At 44.7% G+C, this 27,387-nt stretch overlaps 1 protein-coding gene across 6 annotated transcripts in view; it reads right to left on the bottom strand.

Annotated features, from left to right (window-relative positions):
* The window catches only part of TLN2 (talin 2), a 1,094,076-nt gene that overhangs the window by 106,347 nt on the left and 960,342 nt on the right, over positions 1–27,387 (bottom strand). For all 6 annotated transcript variants that reach the window (XM_069221982.1, XM_069221985.1, XM_069221980.1 and 3 more), the window contains 2 exons: positions 16,874–16,999; positions 15,259–15,375 (listed from right to left, as the gene is read on the bottom strand). In XM_069221982.1, coding sequence (XP_069078083.1) covers positions 15,259–15,375; positions 16,874–16,999 — 243 coding nt within the window. The remainder of the gene's footprint in view (positions 1–15,258; positions 15,376–16,873; positions 17,000–27,387) is intronic.

The raw sequence follows: 27,387 nt of genomic DNA, 5'->3' as shown, positions 1-27,387 counted from the left end.
TACATACTTGCCAAGCAGAACAATTTAAATAGTAAGCTACCGCTTTTGAGACAGCACTTTTATCTATGGACTAGAATGAGTTAGCCTACAGCTCTTTTTTCAGGACTTCATGTGCATGTGACGTTCACGACCTTCAAAACAAAGAAAATCAAATAGATTTAGTTTATTTACCCGTTCATAATGGGCTGCTCCTAATACAGAGTGCTCAGAAGCCTGTAATGTCTGGGTTGAACCTTACGCGCCATAAACAAGGTTTGCTGCTGAGATGGCTCTTTTTGTCCTACAGGTCAGTGCCCGGCCTTCACTGCTGGACTCAGTGAGAGAGCCATGTTGGTTTCAGAGGTCAAGCAAATCTTGCGACCATTGAAAACTCAGACTTTCGTATGAGAGAGGCGCTTTCTGTGAATGGTGCCTTGCTGCCAGCAGCTGCATTCGGTCAGAGGTTGAGCTCCCGGGCCCTTATGAGCACTAACACTGTAGGTGTAAGAGCAGAGCATGCATGTCTAATGTCAGGTAAGCCTCTCTGAAAACTATCTGACTGTCAGTGTGTAGTAAGCAGCATGGAGTAAGTGTGACCACAGGCACACCAGTGTAAGGGTATGGGTTTCCCAGGTATTCCGACAATTCTAAGCCGACTGCTTCACCATAATACACTGCTCATTGCAACAGTCACAAATTTACTGCAGGCTTATATCAAACATCACAAGGACTAATGTCTTAATATAATTGTGAGAGAAGGGGGGCGAAAGAGAGAATAAAAAAGACAAGGGAATGTAGACATGGAATACACATTTAGTTCTTCAGGGCCATGTCATAACATTGATTAGATACCTAAAGGTAATTTGATGCTAGACAAATGTAGAGGGTTACTAGGGGGTAACTATCAGGGCTACTGACATTCCATAAGAAATGTATCCTTGCGAACAATCCAGCCACCTGGAACTTCATTCACAAGTTGCCTATGGTCACCCAGACATTTCATTACCCAATAAGAGCACACTTTTACATAACTATTTTTGATCCCTAATCCTATAATGGACTTATCACAGATTTACCAATACCAGCAATCTCTGTAAACAAACTTTAGCAAACAAGTTCATGGCCATGGATTTCAGCGTATAGGATTCAGCATTTGGTAGGAGATTCAGCCATCCTCACTAGCAAACTTGACATCGACCTTTTTTTATTTTTTTACTAAAAATGTTTGCAATTGTGTTCAAACTTCTCTCCTCTCTACATTTCTTTTCTTTTTTATGCAGGGATAACTAACTGAAATCTCAAATCTGTAAATCTTTGTTTCATTCTTTGAGGGACACACTGGCTCAAACTTATTTTGTTGCCATAGAAATTTGATAGGAGGCGACTGTTAAAATTAATTTATTGATTCATGTTATTTATAGGGCACTTTCATACAACTACATTGCCAGTTTAAAACCAGATCAAAAATGTATGGTAACAGCAAAGAAAAGTACAACAAAATGTGAGTACTGTATGAGTTTGGACAATAATGCCAGCGCTGACAAATGTTCTTAGAGAGCTATTCTAAATAAAGGTCGAGATGATAATGTACACACACTGGGTGAGCATTCCATAATTTCAAAGCAATCTAAGAGGGAGGTGGCAAAAATTTGACATATAAGGGGGTTCTAGGAGCCCTGAGTAAATGGAAACTTGAAATTAATGTTCAGAAAGTAACATTGAAAATAACAAGTTACTTAGATGTGGTAATGTTCCCTCCCCATCTTTCTGAAATTCCCTCCCCTTTAGAATATCTTTAAGTTTCAGACACAATTCAAACCACTTAACATGGCATTAGCTCCTCAGTGCTGTGGGTGGATCTTCCAGCTCCAGTCATGGCTCCAAAGATCACTGGTTATTGACAACCCAAGCCATATACGGTGCCACACCATGCACTAGCATCAGTTCCATTAATGCTACATGCATCTTACTGAGGCTAGATGCAAGAGCAGAACTAACAGAAGAAAAATGAGCAGGGTACTAAAACCCTTACCTGCATGAATTATCATGAAAACTTACCATCAGCTTGTCCTGTTCAGAACATGAAGAAGGCAGATGGGACAGATGTGTTCTAAGGTAAGACGCTTGGTATACTGATGGATACTTTGTTCTGCAGATTCCTAGCCTCTAGAATGCTTCTACAAGCAATACCAATGCAGCCGGTGTGTCAAACAGAAAGACTGTAAAGAGTGTCACCATACACCAAAGATATACATAGGCATGAACTAGCAATGTGGCCATTTCTACTCACCACTTATGCAATACAAGGGAATGGGGAGAAAACCGTGTAGCAGCATGACACTGGTACATCCCTGGTCAGTGCTATGAAAGGAACCTAATCTGTAGTTGAGTGAATCCTAATGCCCTCTAGTGGACCCTTCTTTACCACTATATATATATATATATATATATATATATATATATATATATATATATATATATATATATTTATATATCACATTATAAAGCAAATGACAATACAATGTGAAATTATGAGTTTGGTAGCAAGCTCTGCCCTTTGTCTTGTAAAACTGCTAAACCACCGGGCTTTCTTTCCTTCGGTCTATATAAAAGCTAAGCACCATGTTAGGATCTAGCCTATGAAACCTCTCCTATTCTTTAGAAGTAAGATGGGAGGAAGGAAAGACAGGAAGGAGGTAGGATGTTGCATATGGAATGCGGGCACAGACTTTGGCTGAAAGACTCACAGTGAGCAACATCAATTTGCCCTGGCATTACGTGGCATAAAGAGGCTGAACCGAGAGGGACCACGTCTCAGTGGCCCCTGTAAGGTACGGCAGGATCAATCAAAAATATAGTTTCAAAGTCAATAGCCTCATAGGGCACATATGCATTGGTTAAAATGGTGATGCCGTGAAAGTTAGATTAAAAGTCCTACTGCAGAACAACAAATAGGGCAGTGAGGAAACATGTCAAACATTTCAAGAGGCAAACCGCTGAAGTTGATGTTACCAGGGAAAGCTGTTCAGGCGAACACAAGAACGTTAACGTGTCGGCCAAGTAACCTTTGACTCTTTACTTAGCAAGCTAAGATCAGAAGCACAGCACATGAGAGAACCTGGACCAGAATAGGTCCAACTTTTCTGAAGCGTTACAGGACACAAAATGCATCCAGGATCCTGCATAAACCAAACTGGCTGACACTTGACACATCAGTAGAATAACGTCAGAGACTGCTGAGAAGATCAGAGGTGCTCCCTGCTTAATCTCCAAGCACGCAGCTCAAGACTGCAAGTGATGAGACACAGCATCTGACCATCCGGTGCAACAGACGATCCTCGATATCTGGTAAGGGAGTCAGGGGTGGATAATGTAGTGAGTGCCAATAGATCATAGTATTAGAACCCTTGTCCAACCCGCTGCAATAAGGACCTTTCTTTGGAGGCATCCTGAAATATCACTTAAACAAGAGGAAATGCATGATGCACATCCATATTCCATGTCAGATGCAACACATCTCCCACAGCATGCTGGTGGGAAAATTACAACGTGCAGAAGAGGAGTACAGGATTAAGAAGTCATACCACAGCACACAAACATCATCTGAAGGACCTCAATATAATGTAATGTAATGGCCCACCCAGCAGAACATGCTCCAGGTATCCAGTCCCACATTCAGGGTGCCTGCTAAATGATGTGTCATTGGGGGGGGGTCAAACCATATTCACCAAAGTCACTCTCCAAAAGTGAAGCACTTCCAATCAGAGGAGTCTGGCTCAACACTGCTTTGTTCAAATAAGGCATTGATGTGCATTTTCTGTTTTGAATAGCGACTAAAGACCTTGGAATGACCTCTCTCGAGATGACCTTATCCAGTCTAGGGGAGACGCATCCATTGCTACGATCACCTCGGCAGACAGCAAGCAAAAGGGCTACCATTGTTGATCATGCACTATCTGCGCAAAAGCAATCATTTCTGCCTAGAGGTCATAATGCTGAAGCCACTGGCACCAATGCTACAAAATCCATTCTTAACCTCCCCTGAGATTAAAAACAAGAGGCTAACAGTCCAAGAATCCTAAGAATTGTTGGCAAGAATCACAATCAGATGAAAGATTGAGATCTTAGCCTAAACGTCCCAAAGGCCCTTGCCTTGGGTAAACGCTCCCCTTAGGTCAGTATCCAAAACCTCACCACTGAAGAGGCGGCTATTGAAGGGTTGCAACTATAACTTTTGGACACTGATGGAGAAGCCTAGATGGTGGAGATCTCTTGCCTGAAGCTTGGAAGAGCGCATCTTCACCAACCAGGTAGGTGAGAGAATCTTGAATATGTAATTTATATAAAGGAATTTAGCAAACTCAAATCTAAGATTAGCTGCAGGCTATCATCCTTTCTGTGGACCAGGAAATAGCATGAATAGCTTCACAGAGCTTTCCCAATGGCTGCAAACATCTCTAGGTAGCCCTCTTGCAGAGTAGCAACATAATGTTTGTCATCAAGAAGGGAGTGCAGGAATATGGGCAAAAAGAGGGAGCTATGGGATACCCTAGGTGGAGCACCCAGTAATGAACCAAGATGCCCACTGGTATAGAAACTGCAACAAATGCCTGTCAACAAGGTGAATGTTTCCTGCAGCGGCATCTGTGGTGAAGGAGCAGGAGTAATGACACTGCTGTCATCCTTTGGAACCCTTGCCCATGTTCTGCTGAATGAGTTGAGGTAGGGGTTGGACAGGTTGCCGGTGCTTAACTGCCTGTAAGCCACAAAACCTGTGGTACTGCTGGTGAAACAGCATAACAAGAGATGCAAGCAAGGCACACGAAGCAAGCTGTGGCCATAGACTGTTTGAAATGTTTAAAAAGCTGAAAATCTGTTTCCTTTCATCTAGCACATATATAAAATTGGCTTGGACATCTAATAAGAACTCAGTGGAGCTCAGCCAAAGAAGCTTGGACCACAAGACGTTCTGCCAATGGGTCCACCAATAAGAATTTTGAATTTGAGGACCATGGTCTTAGCAAAGCACCATAAACATGTTTCTCAAAGGCCTGCATGAACAAATCCAGCATGGCTTCAGCAAGGGATAGTAACAGCCCTAGAGAGACAGGAGCAGGCTGTCCAAGCATAACAGCCCCAAAACTCTGACTGTGTACTGCACAATGGACGTGAAAGAAGGGATGACCTGCGAAGGAGCCTTTAAAGAGTAAAGGAAGAAAGGCTCTGGAAAGTTACAAAGAGCACTTGTCTTTGAATGTCAGGGGAAAGACCAGTGTACACATCATGAGACAGAATCAAATTGTCTACCTCTAGGTCATCATCCTCATTGTGCTGATAATACAACCTAGGCACTTCCAGTGTGTGAAAATCAAAGTCAAAAACCTCTTTCATGCAGGCACGTGGTTTTACCTTGGGAAGGTGTTAAGGAGGGGAATAGTTACCAGAGTAGGGCCCTGCTCTTTTCTTGGTAGAGGCAAGAATTTGTTTGGCCATGGTGACCACTGAGGAACTTCAAACAGGGGTGGTACCACAGGATCCAACAGCATTGTGGTAGGTTGCACTGATGTTAATGTTGAAGGACCAGAATGTAATGTGGAAGCTGAAGACATCCCCGAGGGGGGAAGCGCATCAAGCTTCATATGATCAAAAGCTGCCACCTGCGAGGCCTCACCAGATGGTGTAGTCAAAGACAGGAACAAGACCAGTGAAGAAAGACAACACTTGGGTCGCCAATTGTTCAGCCGAGGCCCAGATCATTCCTGGGAACCTCCTTCTGAAAGGGCAAAAGGAATTCTACTTCTTATTCCTCTTCCTCTGTGTGTGTGTTTTTCTTTTTTAGATGGGAGGAAAACATAATGGACACTTTAGGGTGCATGACACCTTAATGATGAGGAAACAAGAGTTTCGTAACCAGTCTGGTGCCTGATGATACCTAAAAGGTGAGGAATTTGGAGCAAGAAGCATCCAATCAGGAAGAAAAGGAAGCCAGTAAATGATGAAATATGAGAAGAAAAACTGAGCGCTAATTTAGCCCGCTCAGTGAAGACTAGATTAAAAAAAGAAATATGTGCTTACTTAGGAATACCAACTTAGTGATCATCAGTATTCGGAATGGGAAAGAATGAAAGTTAGGAATATTAATTTCAGCAAAAAATAACAAAGAAATGCACATAATGTTTCTCAGGTTTAACTGACATATGACATACATGAAATAAATCAGATATTTGTTCTAAGAATGCAGACAAGTGAGGGCGTGGCTTCGGGCGTCAAGATGGCGGTCGCACTCAGAGTGCTCTAGACCCCTATGTCATCCGCCCATAGTTAACGCGGTCCGAAGGAGCAGAAAGACGCCGTTTCGGGCACCCCTGTGACCCTGGGTCTCATGGGGGGTCGTATACGGCAAACGAACGAGGATCCTACATCCCACGCTCGCGCGGAGATCCAGCCGATCCCGGGAAGGGAAAAGAAGATGGCGGCCGCTAAGCGATGCACCCGGCTGGGCTGAGGTCGGGCCGATGGCCTCGCTGATGGCGTATGCGGCGAATTGAAGGAGCGGCGAGAGCCCCTGGGGAGCCCGGTCCGGGCCCCGACGGCGGATCCCTGTGGCCGGGAGGCCGGTGAAACCCCGGCCGAGAAAGAAAGCACCAGGTGAGCGGCCCTGCCCCTGTGCACTGCCCCGCGGGTGCAGGCCGGGAAGCCGAGACCCCCCATTTGTCCTGCCATGCCCGCGAGACGGAAGTGAAGCGGCCAGGCGAGGACAAGAGGACCGCCGCCGCAGCTGACGCCCTTCCCCCGCGGCCCCCTTCTGACACGAAATAAGGGCTGGGGCCGCGCGGGGGATCAAGACCCGGCTGGGGGTCGGGCGGGAGCCCCCGAGAGGACGAAGGCACAACTCAAAGGCCCAGGAGAGGAGGAGGAAGGAGAGGTGGTCGGCGATTTGTGATACCCCCCTCTCCTGTCTCTGTCACAACGAAGGGGACACACGGTGGCCCACCTCCTGCTCCCCCTCAGACCTTCACCCAGAGGGGGTTCGCCAAGACCCATAACAAGAGCTAGGAGCAGCCCAGGATCCGAGATGTGGAGGAACACATCCCAGAACAGTCTGAAATTTAAGGCCTCGAATCATAGATAATTAATTCTTGTCGAAAAAGATCTGGAAATCAGAGGCCAACGTGTGGCGAGACAAGACCTTCCACTGAAATACCAGATCCCGGGTATGGGGGGACTTGGGCCCTGATCTATAGCGAGTCCCTCCCAACTAAGCAGGGGGAGCGAGGAGGGGAGCTACCAGATGGGAACCAACGACCCGGCCCTCCAGCGGCGCCGACAAGAGATGCCTCCACAGGGCCCAAGGGAGAGTAAAAGAGACTGGAGGACGCCCTTGAGACAGTGACATCCCACCGTCCCCGCGCGGAGCAACGCGTCAAAACCTTCCCTGGTCCAAGACACTTGAAAACAAACTGAAATCTTGGGCTTGGAAACATAATACGGAGAGTGCGACACACTTGACCCTCACCTCAGGCGCCACGATGGGAAAGGACAAGGCGAACAAACAACCTCCACCCTCCCAGCAAAAAATCGATCAGTTCACGACGACGACGGGCCAACGGGGAGGGGGAGACACAGCCAGCGGGGGTCCGGCCCTGGACGGAGTGAGCGCCATTCTCCTAGCTATCCAATCATCACAGACGGCTGTGGAAACCAAAATCGGAGAAGTAAGCGTGGACATGGGCCTCATCAGACAAGACCTTAGAAATGCAGTAAACCGAATCACTTAGGTGGAATCCCGAGTTTCTCAGAATGAAAGCGATTTGTCTGACCTCAAAACCAAAGTGGCCCAGATGCAGACCCGAACCAACGAGCTTCACCGCCGTGCAGAGGATGCTGAAAAACGGGCAAGACGCAACAACTTACGCTTCATCGGTTTCCCCGAGGGCACAGAGGATGACAAGGCCTCCGAGTTCCTAGAGAGATGGATCAAATCGTGGATGCCAGACCAATCCCTCTCGCCCTTGTTCGCAGTTTAACGAGCCCACAGGGCGCTCGCACCTCGCCCCCCTCCGGGCGGCCTGAAGCGCCCAATGATCGCACGATTTCTTAACTTTAAAGACAGAGACAATATCCTTAAAGAAGCGAGAAGGTTGGAAGATCTTCAATGGGAAAATCACAAAATCCTAATTTTTCCAGACTACACCAGAGAGGTCCAAACCTGCCGCAGGTCATATGAGCTTGTTAAACAAAAACTCAGGGCAATGCAACTCTCGTACATGCTCCTCTTCCACGCACACCTCAAAGTTCTCATGGCTGGGAAAACATATTTCTTCAAATCACCAGAGGAGGCATGGGACTGGCTGACGGAGGAGGGCATCGGAGCCCGAAAAGGTCCCCCAAGAACTACTGGGAAAACCCCATGTATCGAACCCTCCTCTTCAGAGGGGCACCGGAGGAGCCGGCGGCGCACCAGATCCCGGAGAGGTAGGCGGAAAGACCTGAACACTCCTGCAGACAATGAGGTGGCCCAAGACTCGGACCCACAGACTGAGAATACCTCTGACGCTCTCCCGGGGCCTCAGACACCAGCCCAGGCGGCGGAAGACGGTCGCCTAAGTCAATCTCCGATGCTCGGCTGACAGGATATGTGCGACCCCTTCGCTGGACGCGGGGGGAGACTGGCCGCGCTTGGTGTGCTCGAGCGGGCCCCGGTGGGACTGCCATTGACGACACTGGAGAATTCCTAATGTATGGTGTCGGATGCTCGATTTGTGACCGTTAATTGCAGCTGATCCGAAGGAAAGGAGGGGTGCACCACTCCACCCCAATGACAGCTCTACTGGCTGTCTGGTTCTGGTTGGGTATTTGGGCGACAGATGCTTCTGGGGTGGGAGTATGGGTAGGAGGGGGGTTTTGGGGGGGGGGGGGGAGTTTGATTTAGGTTTAAAGGGCTACGAGTTAGTTAGCCCGGTTTGTAATTTTAAGATTCCACCGAATTGTTTGAAATGGTCGTCCCTAGGTTCGCACCCGCACACTAAACCTTGTATAGCACCTACACATCTCACGCTTGGCCCTCAATGACCCAAGTACTTTCCTGGAATGTAAATGGCCTATTAGACAAGATCAAGAGGTCAGCAGTATTCCAGACTCTCCGTAGATACTCCCCCTCCGTGGTCCTCCTGCAGGAGACCCACCTCCTTGGGTCCAGATGCCCTATGCTTGCGCGAGGAGGATATGATAGAGTATATCTCGCAGGATTCTCCAGAGGCTCTAGGGGGGTGGCCATCGTACTTCACCGATCTCTACCCATGGTGATCACAGCCACGCAGTCCGACCCACAGGGTAGATTCGTAGTAGTCACAGGGACTCTTCAGGGACACCCGTTAAACCTTGTATGCGCCTATGCTCCTCCAGCGGGTCTTGACGCCTTCCTACTTTCGCTCCACCGAGTGACTTCAGGACTTCCCCAAGGGACCACCCTACTGGGAGGCGACTTCAACGCGGTCCTTGACCCAACTCTGGACGTATCTGGGGAGATCACCACCAACAGAACTAAGAGGGCTTCAACCCTAAGCAACTGGGCGGAGAGCCTCGGCTTGTGCGAGGTGTGGCGCACCTGGCACCCCAGAGAGCACCAATACAAGCACATGTCGGCTGCCCACCAGACACAATCCAGAATAGACCTTGTGTTTATGCCCGCTCTGGACTTCCTAAACGTTGCGGGGTGGAGATTCTCCCTCGAGGGTTCTCGGACCATGCGCCAATACGTATCCGACTGGGCGGAGTAGACCCCACCTGGCGGCCTATGTGGCGCCTGAATGCTTGGCACCTACAGGATAAAGATTACACGCAGGAGCTCAGGAATCACCTTAGTCAATACTTTGAATTAAACGTAGGGTCGGTTCGATCCCCGGGAATAATATGGGCCGCTTGTAAGGCTACTCTTAGAGGGCACGCCAAACACATCCTTCGGTCCCGTGAGCGAGACCAGAATTCCCAGATTTCTGAAATGGAGACCAAGGCCCTAAGACTGGAACGCCAGCACGTAAACTCGGCATCGGCCTCTACCATGAGGCAACTGACTAGGGTGAGAGAGGATATCAAACATATAATGCTGGAGTCGGCCAAACACATGTGGAGAGCCTCAGCAGCCCGAATATACGGATGGGGGGATAAAAACGGGAAGCTGCTGCACTGGCTAGCCACCCGCCCCATGGCCAACAGAATTATACCTGAGATCCTAGAGGACTCAGGCTCCCTTGTCAAAACATCTGCAGAAATTGCACAGAGATTCGCCTCCTACTATACTCGTCTATATGCCAAGCACCCGCGCCCCGCCATTGAGAGAGAGACCCCACTACTAAACGATATTACCCTTCCTAGGGTGTCCCCAGAGGCGAGAAACAGACTGGAGGAGGCCATTAGCCTCGCAAAGATCAGCAATGCAATAGCCAGCCTGGCAACGGGCAAAACCCCAGGCCCAGACGGTTTCCCAGCAGAACTATATAGTAAATGCAGCGACATCCTGGGTCCCCACCTACTTAACATGTACGACGAAGCTGAAAACCAAGGCCGCTTCCCCACTGAGATTGACCAAGCGACAATTGTGGTGATCCCCAAAACCCAACCCCCATCACGACACTGCTCAGCGTACCGACCCATCTCGCTCCTTAATGTTGAAATCAAGGTACTCTCCTCGATCCTTGCCTCCAGACTGAAGGAGGTAATGCCCACGCTGGTACACCCTGACCAATGTGGCTTCATGCCTACCCGTAGTACTAGGCACTGCATCAGGCGGTTAAATCTGGCCCTGGCGCACCACAAAACTCTGTCACACAAGCACTTGGCACTACTTTTACTTGATTTTGAAAAGGCCTTTGACACAGTGGATTGGTCTTACCTCGAACAGGTCCTGCATAAGAACGGACTCGGACCTAAATTCCGAGGACTAGTGAAACTCCTATACTCTAACCCGACTGCCCGAGTCCGGGTGAACGGAGTAGTCTCCGACCCGTTCCCCATTGGCCGTGGAACTCGACAGGGATGCGCACTATCCCCCCTACTCTTTGCGCTAGTAATAGAACCCTTGGCGATACTACTGAGAAGCGATCCACTGATCGAGGGCTGGCACTGGCCCTATGGTTTGGAGGACCGAGTGGCATTATACGCGGACGATGTTCTCCTGTATATCTCTAACCCACCCAAAAGCAGCCCATGCGTCCTAGAGATCCTGAGACTTTTCGCAGAAGCCTCGGGACTGATCCTGAACCCGGCCAAGTCCCTGCTAATTCCCCTACACCGCTCTCGCGACTGTATAGACTGGCAACGAAACATCCCAGTTCGGAAAAACAGCTTCAAATACCTAGGAATACATATTTCACTTCTTCCTGAGTTAGCGTGGGAACTTAATATCACGCCACTAACAAAGAAAATCAAGTCCGATCTCTTGCGCTGGAAGGCGCTTCCCCTGAATCTACTTGGCAGAATAGCGCTGTACAAGATGATGGTCCTCCCCAGGCTCCTATACCTCCTGCAGAACTTTCCACTTCCCGTCCCCACGAGATGGTTCAGGGAGATGGACTCCTTAGCGCGCCAATTCATATGGGGCGGCACTCGCGCACGATTGTTGCTTAAAACATGTCAGAGGGACATATACGACGGGGGCTTGGGCATGTCCAATATCCAATACTACTACCTAGCGATGCATACACTCATAATTAATGACTGGGTGGGAGGTGGGTGGACAGACCCCGCATATCAACTAGAACTACAGACAATGGGCTACCCACGGATCTTCGGCACCCTATACGGGACTCCGGTCCCCACAGATGTCCCAGACGTGACCAAAGTGGTACTACAGGGATGGCGGACGGCTCAGAAAGTGACGGGTGGTGGAGACGTCTTACCCAACAGACTCCGCTATGGCACGGGAGGCAGCTGGTACATGTGGCAGGCCTGGAGGGCTTTCAGAACTGGGAAAACATAGGTATCTCTACTCTGGGTGATATCTGGGGAGGGTCACATATGCGGTCCTTTCAGGACCTCCAGAAACAATACGCTTTGAACAAGACACAGTTCCACCGGTATCTTCAGTTGCGTCATGCCCTCCTAGTCCACATACAGGCAGGGGACACCATACCCGAGCATAGCCCCATGGAAGCCAAGGCTCTGATGGGAAACCTGGGTAGAGGAGGGGTTTCCCGGATATATCGCACCCTAACTACCGTCGCGGCGGGCACCCAGGGAGGACTTCACCAAAGGTGGGAAGACTGGGTGGGTCCCATGGAGGAAATGGACTGGACAGAAGCACTGATGGCCCCACGCTCTCTTACAATGGCCACTCGCCTCCGATTAATACAAACCTATTTTCTTCATACCGCATATCTCACGCCTGACAAACTACACAGAGCGGGCCTCCGCCCCTCAGCGGAATGCCCCCGTTGTGGGAGCCCCACAGCTGACTTCTTCCACATGGTATGGGCATGCCCGATAATAGCGGCTTATTGGGAAGCGGTTGTGCAGGAGATCTCTGGGGTCTTACAAGAAGAGGTGGAGAGGTTGCCTTTGCCCCTTCTTCTGGGGGTTATGGGAGACATTGGGCTGCGAAGAGCAGACCAGACCTTCTTAGGGGTGGCATGCCTGGTGGCCAAGAGGGATATAATGGCAGAGTGGAAGGCCAGGAATGCACCGACACTGACTAAATGGAGACGGGGGTGGACTGGTGTGCGCAGTGAGAGAAACTTGTATATGAGGCCAGAGGTTGCTTAAATAAACATAACAAGATATGGGGGAAGTGGGAGGGCATGGCAGGCTGTTAGGTTTCTAGAGTGTGTATTATATTTATCAACACTGTACAGCGGGGACTTAGGATTCGACCATCATTGTTTAATGCCCGTTGGCATCATGTTAATTTGTACACATTATTGTTTCATGCAAAACAAATAAATTCTCTTTATCAAAAAAAAAAAAAAGAATGCAGACAAGTGGAATCTAAAAGCATAGGTTGTGAGATTGGCCGACAGAGGAAGGAGGATACATTTGGTGAAAATGGACCATAATTTCTAAAGCCATGGATAAGTACAGCAACTTGCAGCCTAGAACCCTTTACAGGCACCCATATTATTTTTTCTCAACTGTGTAGTCCTACATATTCACTTGTCAACACTTTCCCATGAGACGAGATTCACTGCAAGTTTATACATCAAATCTGATATCTTGCTCACTGATTTGTACTTCAAATTAACCAGCCAAAAACTAAACTGTAATCTCTTAATCTTAAAGAATCATATAATTGTTTAGACTGTATATTCTTAATAAGAAGCAAAGGGAATCTAGCTGGGTGTTTGAATCCTTTCATATGCTCCAGCAACTTTCTTTGGTACGTGCTCCAATATAATGATCAACAGGCAGTTCTCTCCAGCCAGAGGTTCATTGTACAGGGGCTGTTAACTTCATCCCATTCTTGGAAGCAGATGCTGTGAATTCTGCAGCACTGAACAATAACATTTTATATCAAAATTATCACTGTACTCTAACTCATCCGAGTGACTGCATTCAAAACTGACTTCAATACTATTTTTCCATATAAAACTACTAGCTATTGTGGAACAGTGTTTAAGCTACAAGCATTCGAAACTAATGTTACAATCAGTGTTTTTTGGTTGAGGCCAAGCATCTCAAGTATCTTATGCTGCTTCCACTCCTCCTCTGCCTCAGCTCATTACTAGCCATCAAAACCTCAGCCATATGATTAAATCTTTAGCATCCACTTCTCACTTAGACAGCCTTTAAGATATGGATTTCAGAAATATGCACCTTTTAGAGACAGCTTAGTTGAGTTTTCTTGAAGCCAACCTGTTCAGGGAGACAATCCACGGCCATGATAAGCTACAAAATGATGTCAACCGATAAGTGACCTTTTTGTTACTTGTATTAGTTACATGTACTTTGTAGGTGTCTGAGAGCACTTTATTCTAATCTTTTGTACCATCAACACTGCAGGTTAAGAAAGCCTTGTGTTCTTCCTCGATTTCATGAAAAACTCTTAGGTCAGGTAATAACTATTGAGCATTCTCTTTTGAATATTTGGGAAAGCACCCAAGATCAGGTGAGCGACTGCAAAACTGCTTGCTTAGTCGCACAAAGGTGGTCCTTGGACTTGCTGAGTCAGAACCATAGAAGCAAAAGAGCTGCAGCATCCATTCTGTTTACTTCCCTAATTTCCTTAAACAAGCACTTCATATCTTGACAACTGGACTTCCTCAAAATCAGCATAGGTGAATAAATGATCAGAAGGACTTCAGAGGGTCAGTAGATGGAAAATCTTGAATACTTCTACAGGATTATTGTGCATGTGCTTCATAGCAATGCTTCTTTTAATTATGGGAAGGCTAAAGACCACGCAAATGAGTTAAACCAACACGTTGGACAATAGAAGAGCATACACAAAAGCAAATATTGTCAGAAAAACATTATTTGTCACAAAGGGTAATGAAACAGGTCATCCACTATGTGCTATTGGCCATGTCCTATTTACCTAAAAGGCTTTTTTATCCTTTTTAGAAAAATGTGTTGAACAGAAGATTGGCAACAAAATGGAAATATGTCAAGAAGGTCTGAAAACGTCCTGCCAATCTTTTGTCCTACAAAGGTAGGGCCACCCTGTTCAAAATCTGGATACTTATTTCCTTGAATGGCCTGATAATCAAAAAGCCTTAATGTAAGATGATAATGAGGTCCCAGCATTCTCTTCAAATTAAGCTATTCAGCCAATCAGAAGGGTCTTCTGAGCACCATGAACCTGAGTCAGGGACTTTTCCTCAGAACATGATGGAAGCTTTAATTACTCCATGTTCAGTTAAGGAAGGTGGGAATACTCATCTTAGTTATTACCCTATTTTAAACTTTCAATCATGGTAAAAGCACATTAAATAAAAGTGACAGTAGTCTTTGTTGGCAGATTGTCAAGCTAGTGTTAAAGCAGGGGATTGACTACGTTGACATATGAGAAAAAGTATGCATTATTAAGGATGACATCCATGCTTTGGCAGTGAGTTTACAAGCACAATAAAACAGTGCAAGGTTCGTGACCTGCATGCGACTGCACTGAGCACATGATACAAAGAGCATAGATGGATGTAAGAAAAATACAGTACAAATAGCTTTGTATTACTGTATGTGTGCATGCCTGACCGCACCACATGTAAGCAGAGTCGAGCCTACTGGCTGTTATAAATCTTGTTTGTTTTATTTATGTACTTGGAAACTGCAATGCACTTAGCCCCTTACCGTAAGCTCCTGTTTGATGTGCTCAATCGTGGCTTCAAGTGCTCTTGTACCTCGAGTGGCTTCGTCTTCTACAGCTTTCACGGTCTTCAGGAGAGATGTGACATTTGTAACCATGACCTGAAAGCAAGAATCAATGAACGCTAATGAGAATGTGGATCCCATGTGCACTGTAAGACAATACAGGCACACCAGACAGTTACTATTGATCTCTCCATGGCACCGTGCTTCTTTATGGACTAGCAATGAACGTTAAACATAGAGCACCGAAGCTCCTTATACCACAGAATCAAAACAGAGCTGAATACCACAGTTAGAACACAGCTGAAGAATGTCATAATAATGTTGCCCAATAACAAATAACAGTGCATAAAGAGGTACATTCAATCACCATAATAGCACAATCTTATCTTTGGAAAGCACCATTATTGTATGATCAGAGCAGGTGACGGATATGAAATCAGAACTAGACTAAATAACATTCAGTATTAGAAGATATACTAGTAGGAGTAGAGAGGTGGAACTCTGCTAGCAAGGAACACAGTCCTAACCAAGGAGGGAGTGGAACCCACTGCCCACTCACCAGCGTGCCAATAGCTCCATCTGCTCAATGAACCAGTGCAGCAACTTGTTGAATCATTTCAAAACAAGGGCCCTTAATCACTGCCAAATGAACCAACATTCCAGAAGCCGTGGCAAATGGCACTTAAGGATGCCTGAGACATAGCACTTTCAAGACTGACACCACCAGCCTTATGCCAGCAGGCCAAGAAGAAAGGCACAGCCTTACCCCGTAAAGGAAGAATTTGAGAAACAGTAAACAAATCTCGAATTCAGGCCTAGAGAGCCAACTATTTATTAAAGAAGGAACAACACTGAAGGTTTTTGTCACTCTCCAGTGCACTGTTGCATTATCCTCTTTCTTCCTGTCATTGACAAGGGTCATTCAGACCATAAAGCCTTCTGGTGACTGTGCTGTAACCCTCTGAGGGTGGTCAAACGTCAAGAAGATTTTCACCTCTTTTGTTTTAAGTTTTGGGACTGATCATGAAGCAGGCCTTCAATTCAGATAACAAACATACATACTTCACATAAGATAACATCGGAATAGGAATTAATGGCAAACTTGCTATGCTAGTCTGCCAGGTGTCTCCTAAATATAAGTGCTTTCAGAGAAGCTACACTGAATGAAGAACCGCTTAAAGAAATAAAATATTATCTGTTAAAACTGAGAAGATATCAACATTCTTCCTAATTCCCTAAATGCATAGATGTAGAGAAGAGAAACTGATTCTCATATATGAATGTAGCAACAGCCTAACACATGGATGTCACATTCTGTGATACCAGCAGCATTAGTGTAGAACTTGGCATCTCCCAAAGCACCATGGGCACAAGTATTCATGAGTGAAACAAGATAACTGTAAAATACTGGGTGTGGTTTAAAGACACTGGAGTGTCAACCACTGTAACATGCTCCTGCAACAGATACATACAGAGGGCTAGTGTGCCTTGTCTGGAGGCACATTGGGTTACTTTATGCCAAAAAAACAATCTTCGATCACATAACTCAAGACATACATGCACTCTATACATGAAAATATGCTCCCATACACACCTTGGCTGCACTTTTGAGCTGGTACATTGATGGGTCGTCAGCTGGTTTCCCGGCAGCACACTTTGTAGCGCCAATTAGATCGCCAAGGGCCCTGGCCACATCCTTAATGGCATTGATCAACACAACCTAGAAGACATAACGTTCAGATTACTGTACAAAATACTGGAAACAGAAACATCTGCAAGGCTAAAGATGCATGCAGAGAATACTACTATGATACATAATAATATATAATTTAAAAAGGTCATCTTGATCGGTCTTTCTTGACGTTTCACTGTAGATAAAGCACAGGGCTGCTCTATGCATTGGTGAAAGAATCTGGAAACTCAACTTGGTCAGTCATGAAATAGAAAATCCAAAACTAAGTGAACAATAACAGCACCTGTCTTATTCTTCTAAACACTAGCAAAGTACAAACAATTCAACGATTCAGCTACTAAATTAAAGACACAGCTAATAAAATTACATCTTAATTCAAAACCCAAAAAGATATGCTAAACACCAAGTTAAGCAAATTCATGAGATGTCCTAAGTCCACGGACAAATCATTGGCACATAGCTTTCAAAGCAAAACTGAAAGCTATCAGTCAGAGGCACATACTTCTAACATGTTTATTAGATCCCATACCTTAGTATTTTTCTCTCTATTCATGCCTAATGCCAAAGCAAGAGATGCAAATGGAGAGCAAGTCGACTGCAGGAAAGTAAAAGTGCCAGAAAGGTGAGCATTTCTATATGTTGGTACAACTAATTGCTCCCCGCTTGAAGGGTATAGTTCAAGAGTAAAAAGCAAGTATAAGCAAGAGGGCACAACAACCGTATTAATATCTACATTATAGCCAGACAGGTTCTTCAACATGGCTTGGCCAAAGAAAGCTGGCTAGCAGAGGTCCATGGTGTAGCCTGCAGATGACAACCAAGGAAACACACAGCAGAAATGCAGTACATGTCACATTGAACCAGGCGATGTGTCAATGAGTCAGAAAGGAAACAAGTAAACGTACAACTATCTAGAACTCATGGTACCACACGAGTAATGAATGTCTTAGAGGAGCATTCCCCGTGACAGGGTCCATCATAGGTGATAAAGTGCCAGAGGTCCTAAAGTTCCTAGTCCTAGCCCAGTAAAATTTAAAGTAATCTAGGGTTTTAAGTGGAGGGGAAAAAAAGTTAAGGAACATTTGTAAGAGGTGTGGACTAGGTAAAAAAGAAGTGAGTCTAATGTCTGTGTTCTTACATTCTGCACTTGATGAAATCCTCAAAATAAATACCCAGCTATTATTTGAAAAGTTTTCATACCACATATGTCTAACATTCAGTTTCTGCAACTGTGTTCTCAGCCGTCTGATCCCAACAGTTACCACCAAAATGTTTTTAAATTGGCGAAAATAAACAATTTGAAAGGAAGTGAGGATTTTCAACATTCACCCCAACGCACACAAATGAATTTATTCAGAAAGTTATGAAAGTATTCTGGAAGTGGGAAGGAGGGAGAATGAACAGATATGAACACAGGAAGGGGTGGGACCGGACAATACACTCAAAAGAGTGGTAGGTTGTAGGTATGCCACTTTTCCTTCTTTGGCTCTCCAATTCCCACTTTCGTTTTGTCCCCTTTTTGCCTTAAGGGCACTGACGGCAAACTCTTATTCATCTAGAGTAAAATATAAGGGATGAATGGTATTGGAATAGAAGTCTTGCACAGCACGTGTCAAATTGAATGTACAACACTCAACATTTGCATACAATAAAATCAGATCAACTTAAATAAATGCTTTTTGAATCGGACAATCCTTTCATTATTTAACTGTTTTATTTGATGCTTCTTGACTATATGGTGTTAAGGTACTTTATAAAGAACAAGAAATTACATTTAAAAAGTGGAAAACAATGGTGTAATAAGACCTCTTAGGAATCACTTGAGCACAGTTCTCCTGGCTGCACTCCATTCTGTGCTGTGTGAACTAGGCCTAAGCTCCCTTGACCAGGCTGCTGGAGAACACACCCAGCTCAGGTGATGACCAATATCCATGGTCATTAAGCAGGCCACAGTTCCACAAGTCTCTTGCAAGGATGCAGAGATAGTCAAATTGTGCTTTCATGCATACTGAAATAGAACAAACCTGTTGTGCTTTCTCTGAAAATCAAGATTTATTTTTTGCCACACAGAGAAGACAAGAAGGCACTTAGGGCTTAGAAGACTGCCTTCTGCTGCATCATGTTGATGGTGAGAAAGAAATCTGCTGAAGACCAGAGGTTCTGCACCCAGAGAACCCATGAAGTGCCCCAAATGTATGCCCCAAAACAGTTGGTGACTGACATCAAAGGTTTGAGTGTATTGAAGGAGAGATCCACCAACAGATGAGCTTTCTGACACCATCACAAAATAGGTTCCATAGGGTGCCGGACTGGCAAAGAATGCATCCCATACCCAATGAAAAGCAAGATGCAACTCTTCCTTTCACAGTCTCACACCACATGCCATCTGCCTGCATTCTGCAACTACCTCATAGCGGCAAGGTTCGATGAAAAAGTGTTCTCATTTGATGAAGGACCAGGGCCCTTTCCCTAGGGCATCCAATCCCATTGGCCAGCACTGCTATGATGGAGGAACAGGCAGGTGATTGTGAAAGATAACTTTTCTACATTAACATATGGATTAAACAGGAAGAGCAGAAGAAGGGCGGCGATAGCTGCCTTCCTCAAAATAAAAACTCAAGGCGAGGAGCTGCACCTGAAGGATAACATCTTGCACTGCCAGTCAATTGTTCATGTGTGGAGGCCACTCTAGGATCTTAAAATATGCATCTTTCAGGTTCATAACATAACCTATAGCCAACATGGAATGGTGTCGGGTTGTCACCCAGAAATGCTATTTTGAAAGGCTCCTTGAGAAGGAAGAAGAGGCATTCCGGTTCATGAAACCTCAATTTTGACTTTGCAACTTTTATATTCTGGTGCCACGTTTTGCAGTTTCATTGCATCACATGAGTCTGAAGTTAATGTGGTAAGACATGATAGTATAACACATACCTTTTCAATAATTTCATTCTGGCATCCCAATCTCCTTCAGGGCCAGCATCTCCTTTGAAAAGGATTACATCACAAATTATGCTCCACCCTTAGATTGTTTAAAGCGGGTGAGAGTAGAGTGGCGCATAAGAGTAAGTATAGGTGCCCTGTGCATCGCTATAAGGTAAGTAAAGTATGGTGAACATTAAAAACGTGCAAATCCTGCCAGTTTCCAGGGAGGGAAAGTACATGTACATCTACAGCACAACACAGTACGAACAGAGGCTTATAGGGCAAGTAACATTATCCCTGTGTCGCTGTAGATACACATGCTTTGCAGTGAATAAACAGAAGTTTCCTCCCTGCGGTGGCTAGCAGGCAGGTTTTTGAAAAAGTTCTCAACAGTTTGACCAACCATAGCCTGCTGACACTAGTATCTCCACACAGTACTCTTTTGTAAATGTGTCTGCTGTTGAGATTTTGCGGTCTTTCATACATCTCTTAAGGAGTGGCTGTACAAGAATGCCATGATAGCCTCCATCCTACATGTAAGAGAGTCATAGTTACAAGAAAAGCTACCGTCCATGGAAGGAACTTAAATTCCTATTAATGGAGTGGTTCAACAGGTGGTCCCAGCAACCTAGTGAGACCCACATTTAAGTTCCAAGGCTGAAGGTGTTCTAAAGGGTATGATCCTTTTAAGACCCTCCATAAACCTTTGACTATAGGAATTCTATAAAAGAGATAAGTATTCCCTGTTGTGCATGTATGCGGGTAACGCTGCTAACTGAAAATGTACAAAAATATATGCTAGCCCTGCCTTCTGCAGATGTAAGAGGTTGGAAATTATATCCTTCACCCTAAAAATTTCCACGGGAATTACAAGGCAGTAGAGGATGAAATGCTTCTGCTTGGAACTGTAGCATCAACAAGTGGTAAGTCTACGTACTTCATACAATATGGCCATACACTGCTCTGGGAGGTTTAAATATCTGGATTCTAAGATCGCAGGTGCCAAATGGCTAGCCTGCACCTAGGGTGGAGGTGTCTGATAAGTAGGTCCGCATTGTCATTGTCTACCCCTTGGAGGTGGTCCTCCAGGAGGTATATGTTGTGACAAATTGCCCAGTGCCAAATCTGTTGTGCCACGGTAGATAGCAGAAGGAAATGGATGCCTCCTTGTTTTTGTATGTAGTACAGTCTTCTTTTGTATGTTTTTATAAGGATTACCTTACTATGGACCTGTGCATAAAATGATTTGAGCACTAGGTAAATGGCTAGTGACTCCATGTTGTTGATGTACCTGCTCTGCTGAAAAGGGGACCACATGCCCCTTATAGTTATGTCACCAAGAAGTGCTCCCGAGCCTATGAGTGATGGTCAGTGTTAATGTCAACGTTAATGGCCATGTGCCTAGCAACTGTTTCACCAATTCAAAGAGCCCTGACCCTTAGCAACACTATATCTTCCAACTGACCCTCCACTTGTGACCACTGACTGGCAAGGCACTACTGTAAAATGTGCATGTGTAATCTGGCATAGAGTACAACTGCTATGCAATGACATTTCAAGCTGTTTCATTACAGTTCTTACTGTCAGTGGATGTGCAGACTGAAAAAGAGACAGAAGTCGAAATGCCATAACCTTCTGCTGGTTGAAGAATGCCTTCCCGGGACTGACCTTACAACGGTTAGATCCGCTGAGGTTGTAGGTGGGATTTCTTGGCATTTGCAGTAAACCCCAGGTGGTGTAGAAGCCTGAGTGCTGTCTGAGTGTGTGACAGACATTACTTCCTGCTGTTGCTCTTTATTTGCCAGTCATCAAGATAAACAATGTGGGTGTCTGCCCTTCTCAAATGGATGGCACAGACAGCCAACACTTGGTGAAAACCTGGGGTTATGGTAACTCTGAAGGGCAGTATTGTGAGCTAGTATTGCTGTTCCCTTACGAAGGACCCGCGGTACAGTTGATGGACACAAGGAGGCACCCTTGAGTACTCCCACCATCATAAAGCCTCATCGTCGAAGCAACAGGATGATGTTCAGCAAAGCAGTCATGTGAAAGTGCTTAGACAGGATGAATTGGTTGAGCGGCCTGAAGTTCAGGATAGGCTGTAGGTTTCCGGCCTTTCTGGGGACGAGAAACTGCATTGGGTATACACGCACTGTTTTGAAGGAGAACTTGAACATCCTATTGTAAAATAGTGGGCTAGTGACTGAATACCTTGGAGTGGTGGTATGTTAGGTCTGGTACTGTAAAACTCAAGGCAGCCCTGTTGGATTACTGTGAGTATCCGCTGGTCTAAGTGATTTCCACCCCGTGGGAGTGAAAATCCCATCTCCCACCGCCACCCACACTGACAGGTGATCTGTTATTGGGTGTCCTTGGTGAGTCAGTGCTTGGGGCAAAGTCTCCCTTTCCAGAGCCACCTTTATCTTTACCTCTAACTCAGCCCCTACCTTTACTCCTATCCCTACCATTATTTCTTGCCTCTGTAGCTGCACTTTGACAATACTCCTTGTTATTATGGGGTTCAAGAACAGCCTGCAATTGCCACTGGCAGGTTTGTGCCTGGGCGCTTTTGGTGGTTTTTGCTGCCCTTTGTGACTGTAGCCTGAGAAAAGTGGCCTTGGGACTTGAATAGACTTAGTGATATCAATATCTTTCTTTTTCAATTTTTACCAACATTTCATCCACATGGGGACCAAAACAATGTTTCACATCAAATGAACTGTTAAGAGTGTTGAATCCCCGGTTTAAAATCTGATACACAAAGCTAAAGTCATCTGGGGAGCAAGACACTGGTGTTAACACTGCATTAGGCAGTATCTGCAGCATCTAAGATACAGCACGTTTGCGCCACAGATCACTTCTCCCTCTACAATCAACTTGTCACTGCTTTCCAATAGAATCCAGGAAGATGCTGCATGTATATATCTTCTCCCAATGAAGTTGGTCATAATGTGTCAGTAATTCCACAGGGTTGGCAACATGTCACTGTGTGGCAGCACCTACTGCGACCTGCTTCCCCGCAACACTGATTCACCTACTCTCTTTATCTGGGGTGTCCACTGAGTCCTGGGCTGATGCCCTCTTTCTGTATGCAGTATGAACCCCCAGAGTGTCTGGGGGATGTAGTCCATATGAGAAGAGGGCCACTGGATTGTGTCTATACTGCCACTGCATGGGTCTTAAAGTTATCAAGTGCCGACTTATCATGCAGCATAGGTGAGAACTGAACACTTCTTTCAGAAAGAGTACCAAAATGTCATCCTCTACCATTTTCTACCACAGGCATCACAGCTTTATGGTGATGAGCAAGGGATGCCCTTGCACTTTATCGGGTGGTGCTAGTAAGCCTTTATCACCCTTTACTAAATTGTGCTAGTCCCTGCACTCTATGCAAGACTACACTAGTGAGTTCCTCCACATGATTCTGTTGCAGTAAATTCTTTCACTATAATGAACACCTCTTAATATTACCGAGTTCATTTATGAATCCTTACCAACCTGAAACATAGAAAGGCACTTCAAAATATGCGATTCCTGTAAAGAAATTAAACATAAACAAACCCACACAGTCATGGTGTACCTTTTATTAGTACATCACTCCAGGCATGCATAATCAAAGCAGAGGAAGAAGATGCCAATGTCTTTCTAGAATGGATCTCGATTGGCCAGGGCAGTGTATTCTAGTTATTAGACTGGAGAATGAAGGACTGGACCAATCCGTTGGGGGGTAGTCGAATGCAGATTGATACTATAAGGAGTGGGATTCTGCAGCGGTAGGACAGAACACATGAAAGCTAGTGGAATAACCCAGATAATCTTCTCGGCTAGAATTACACAGAGCTGCAAATTCCTGCTGTAAAGCCTCCCGATAAAATTAATAGGGCAGGGAAGTCCAATGTTGAATGTCTGGATTGGCTATCCAGCAACACAAAGAGCCCATAAAGCATTCCCAAACATTTACTGCAACTATGTGAATGAGTGCAAGCACCTAGCGCTCCCAAAGACAGAGAGGGTAGGAAGGCTTTTAGATGCAGAGTGGACGTTGGGAGTTGTGTTGGAATGTGTTCCTAGTGTAACCAAAAGCAATTTGTGGGTATGATGAATGGCTGAAGGATGCCGCGTACTGCCAGGAACAACTAGTGATTTACTGGGAACTGATGCCTGAGGGATCCTGCCCGCAAGACATATGGGCCCCCCGGAGATCCTTCCTCGAGGCCCGAACACAAGGAGGTGAATAGCTGTTTTTCGCATTCCCTTGGTTATGGAGTTGTACCCGATCCCCCCCTCCTGGGTAACAAGGTATTGCTCCCCTTATATGGGAGATATGATAGCTGCGCTGACCCCTGCCCCTTCCCCTCCTCCCCCCCCCCTTTATTCCTCTCCCCTTCCCCTGTTCTGTTTCGAACATTCAATTGCGACTTGTAAGGAGGGCACTCATATAGTGAGTCAACCTATTTTACTGATTGCTTTTAAGCTCCATTGTTTGTTGTCATCGATACCTGAGTATGTTTACTGCATTGTATGTGAGGTATGGAGCACTACTCTGTTTGGCAGTGTTTGTTAACAAATGCAATAACATTTTAAAAATAAATAAATAAAAAAGCAATTTGTGACCAGGAGGAAAGGGTGCGAGCGTGATTAGAAAAAAAAACAAGTTATCTGGTGGAAACAGGATCTAGCTGCAGATTCCTTACTTTAGAATCCTCCCTAAGTGCGAGCCTGGATTCGGAAACTTTTTCTGCAGCGCGTCTGCAGAGGACGTCACGCGACTCAGTACTGACAACGTTCACTGGATGTGACATCAGCGGTGTCCATATAACTCCCCCGCCGACGCGCTGATGTCAGTTACTTCCGTCACTATTTTCTGTGCTCAAAACGTGGCGCCATAATAGAAACTCCCTATCGAAACAGTGTGCTTTGAACCCCTTTGTGTCAAATAATCACTGAATTCCTAAATCTAGCTACTGATTTACATAATGAAATCTTCTGAGGCAAAAGAGGAACACAGTTTGCAGAGCGGGGTAAGATCGTTAAGGAATCTCCAGCTATATCCTTCCTCTACCAGATGTGTTATCGAAGATAAGTAACTTGTTCATCTGATAGAGACATCTAGCCGCTGATTCCTTGCTTTAGAATCAGATACTACAGCAGAGTAACCCAGAGGAGGGACTGCAAACTGATACCCTCGAAAAAGTCTCTAAGTATTGTAAAACCAGTCTAGAACAAGAGGAAAAAGACTGGATAATAATAATTAAGGAGAGTATGCACTCTGAATAATACCTATGAGGGAGAAAATCCTCATTAGAAAAAGAACTGTGTAAAAGGCCACAGTATTGAACAGTTCTAAAAACGTAAAGAATATGGGTATAGCATCACCCATTGTCAATTCCATTAAAACAATGTTCTTAGAACAAAAGCGGGCTAAAGTAATGTAAATGAGCGGCATTCATAAGAACGTAGGTGAGACTCAACACATTTCACTGCTAAAGACTCCTAGAAGGAACCACTGATAAGGAATCGTAAACAATCAAAAACATGGCATAAAGGCAATTCATGTTAATATGACCCATCTGTGTTAGGGGCAAACTAACAAAACTGAATATTAAGCTACTTGCTCCCTTAATGGGATCTAAACCTCTGTATGAACACCCTGTCATTACTGTGGAAAGAACCACAGCAACGTCATTATGAAGACAATGAAAACATGGGTAAGAAATGCTACCCATGACTGGAGGACAGTATTACCAAATTAGTTCGTCCACTTGTTCTTATATGTAGAGTGAACCACCCTGCTGGAACACAGAGCAGCATAACAAGCCATTGAGCTGAACCTCTTACCACGTAAAGGTATAGTCCTACCAGACCTACATTATAAGATACACATAAAATGGTTATCCCCTGCAGAGAAAACATAATCGCCCTCGTTACAAAGAAGTTGAAGACACCAATAATAATCATCTTTCAATATATATATCTCCACTTACATAGGAGTGAAACAAACAAATGACTATGCAACACCAGTGACATCTAAAGGAATATATACATATACACACATAGATGTATATAAGTCCCTTAATATATACCTTATGTCCATAGGGTTTCAGGGCAATATATATATATATATATATTAGAGTAGTGGAAACCAAGGTTATAATAAATAAGACTCATCTACAGATGACCAGAAAGGGTATCAATGATGACAAACTACAAAAAATACCAGAGTCTTAATAAAATAATCTGTCTGAGTTTGGTGATTCAACCAATGACAACACTACTCCAAGTGTAAACCCAATGTATGCCAAGCAGAGTCATGTAAAGATGAAAATAGTTGTACCTATATAAGATATCAATAATTAACCTTATCAAACAGAACAAAATAACTACCTTCATAAAGAAGTAGTAGTACCCCTGAAAAAGTTAAAACCTTTCCGAAAAAACTGAAGTCTTGAATGCAAGTACAAAAACGTAGAAAGACTGCTAAAGAGTCCATATATTAATCTGTCTACACAAAAGACTGACCAGAATCTACAAAGAGATACATGTCTATGAAGATCTATGATCAACTGATATAAGTCAGGAAAAAGAAATAATAATGTTCAAAGAACATGTTGACATCATAGAAAAGTCTACACTAAAGAGTAGAAAATACATGAACTGTGATTAGTATCTCATATGAACCCTTTAAGACCAAACAAGGAAAGTCTTAAAGTCCTCGAGAATATACTTTCTGGCTTATACAGTCTCTAATTTACCAAAATTAGAAGAACTGATGTTACCATGTCACAGGTAAAAGTAAACATCTCTCTCAATTAGTGTAGATCAACAGCTAACTTATATGACAGTACAAAAGGGACATAGGAAACAAACACTCTTAGTGTTGTAGAATCCGTACAAGAAATCTCGGTGAACAGGAAATAAACAATAAACTGACACAACACTTCCAGAGAGCTAGTAATATGGGATGCTAATAAAATTCCATAATTTCATAAAGTTAAAAAACTCTGCAGGGGGAAAAAGTCTGTATCCTCTATTGAAGGTGTACTAGCTCACAGTGTAAGGATTGTGCATCCTCTATAACTGCTCTCTAGCATACTAGCAAATACTCAAATACTCCAATCAGAGTATGGCATATACCATTACCATATACCATTACCATTAATTCAAGTGTAGTAAAATGTGATAACCCTCTAGGAGGTTATTACTGACAGACCTTGAAGCAGAAAGTCATTACTTTCCATCAAGTAACGATGATAAAGAAAGAAGCCTTGAACATCAGAGGTGAAAAGCTTTATAGGGTTTCAGGGTACTATATTACTCAATAACAAGTTAAGGAAAAGTAGCACCTCCAAAGCATGACCCATCGGGCGTTTCAATAAGGTTATAACAAATATATTGAAAAACCTCACGGGCTTGCTAAATCAAAACTCTTTTGAGAATTATTTTTTAATAGCACTGTACTTACAGTACAGAAGTTATGAACAAGCCAAAAG

Source organism: Pleurodeles waltl, chromosome 3_1, assembly GCF_031143425.1.
Source record: "Pleurodeles waltl isolate 20211129_DDA chromosome 3_1, aPleWal1.hap1.20221129, whole genome shotgun sequence".
NCBI lineage: Eukaryota > Metazoa > Chordata > Amphibia > Caudata > Salamandridae > Pleurodeles > Pleurodeles waltl.
This window is presented reverse-complemented; position numbering and strand designations above follow the sequence as displayed.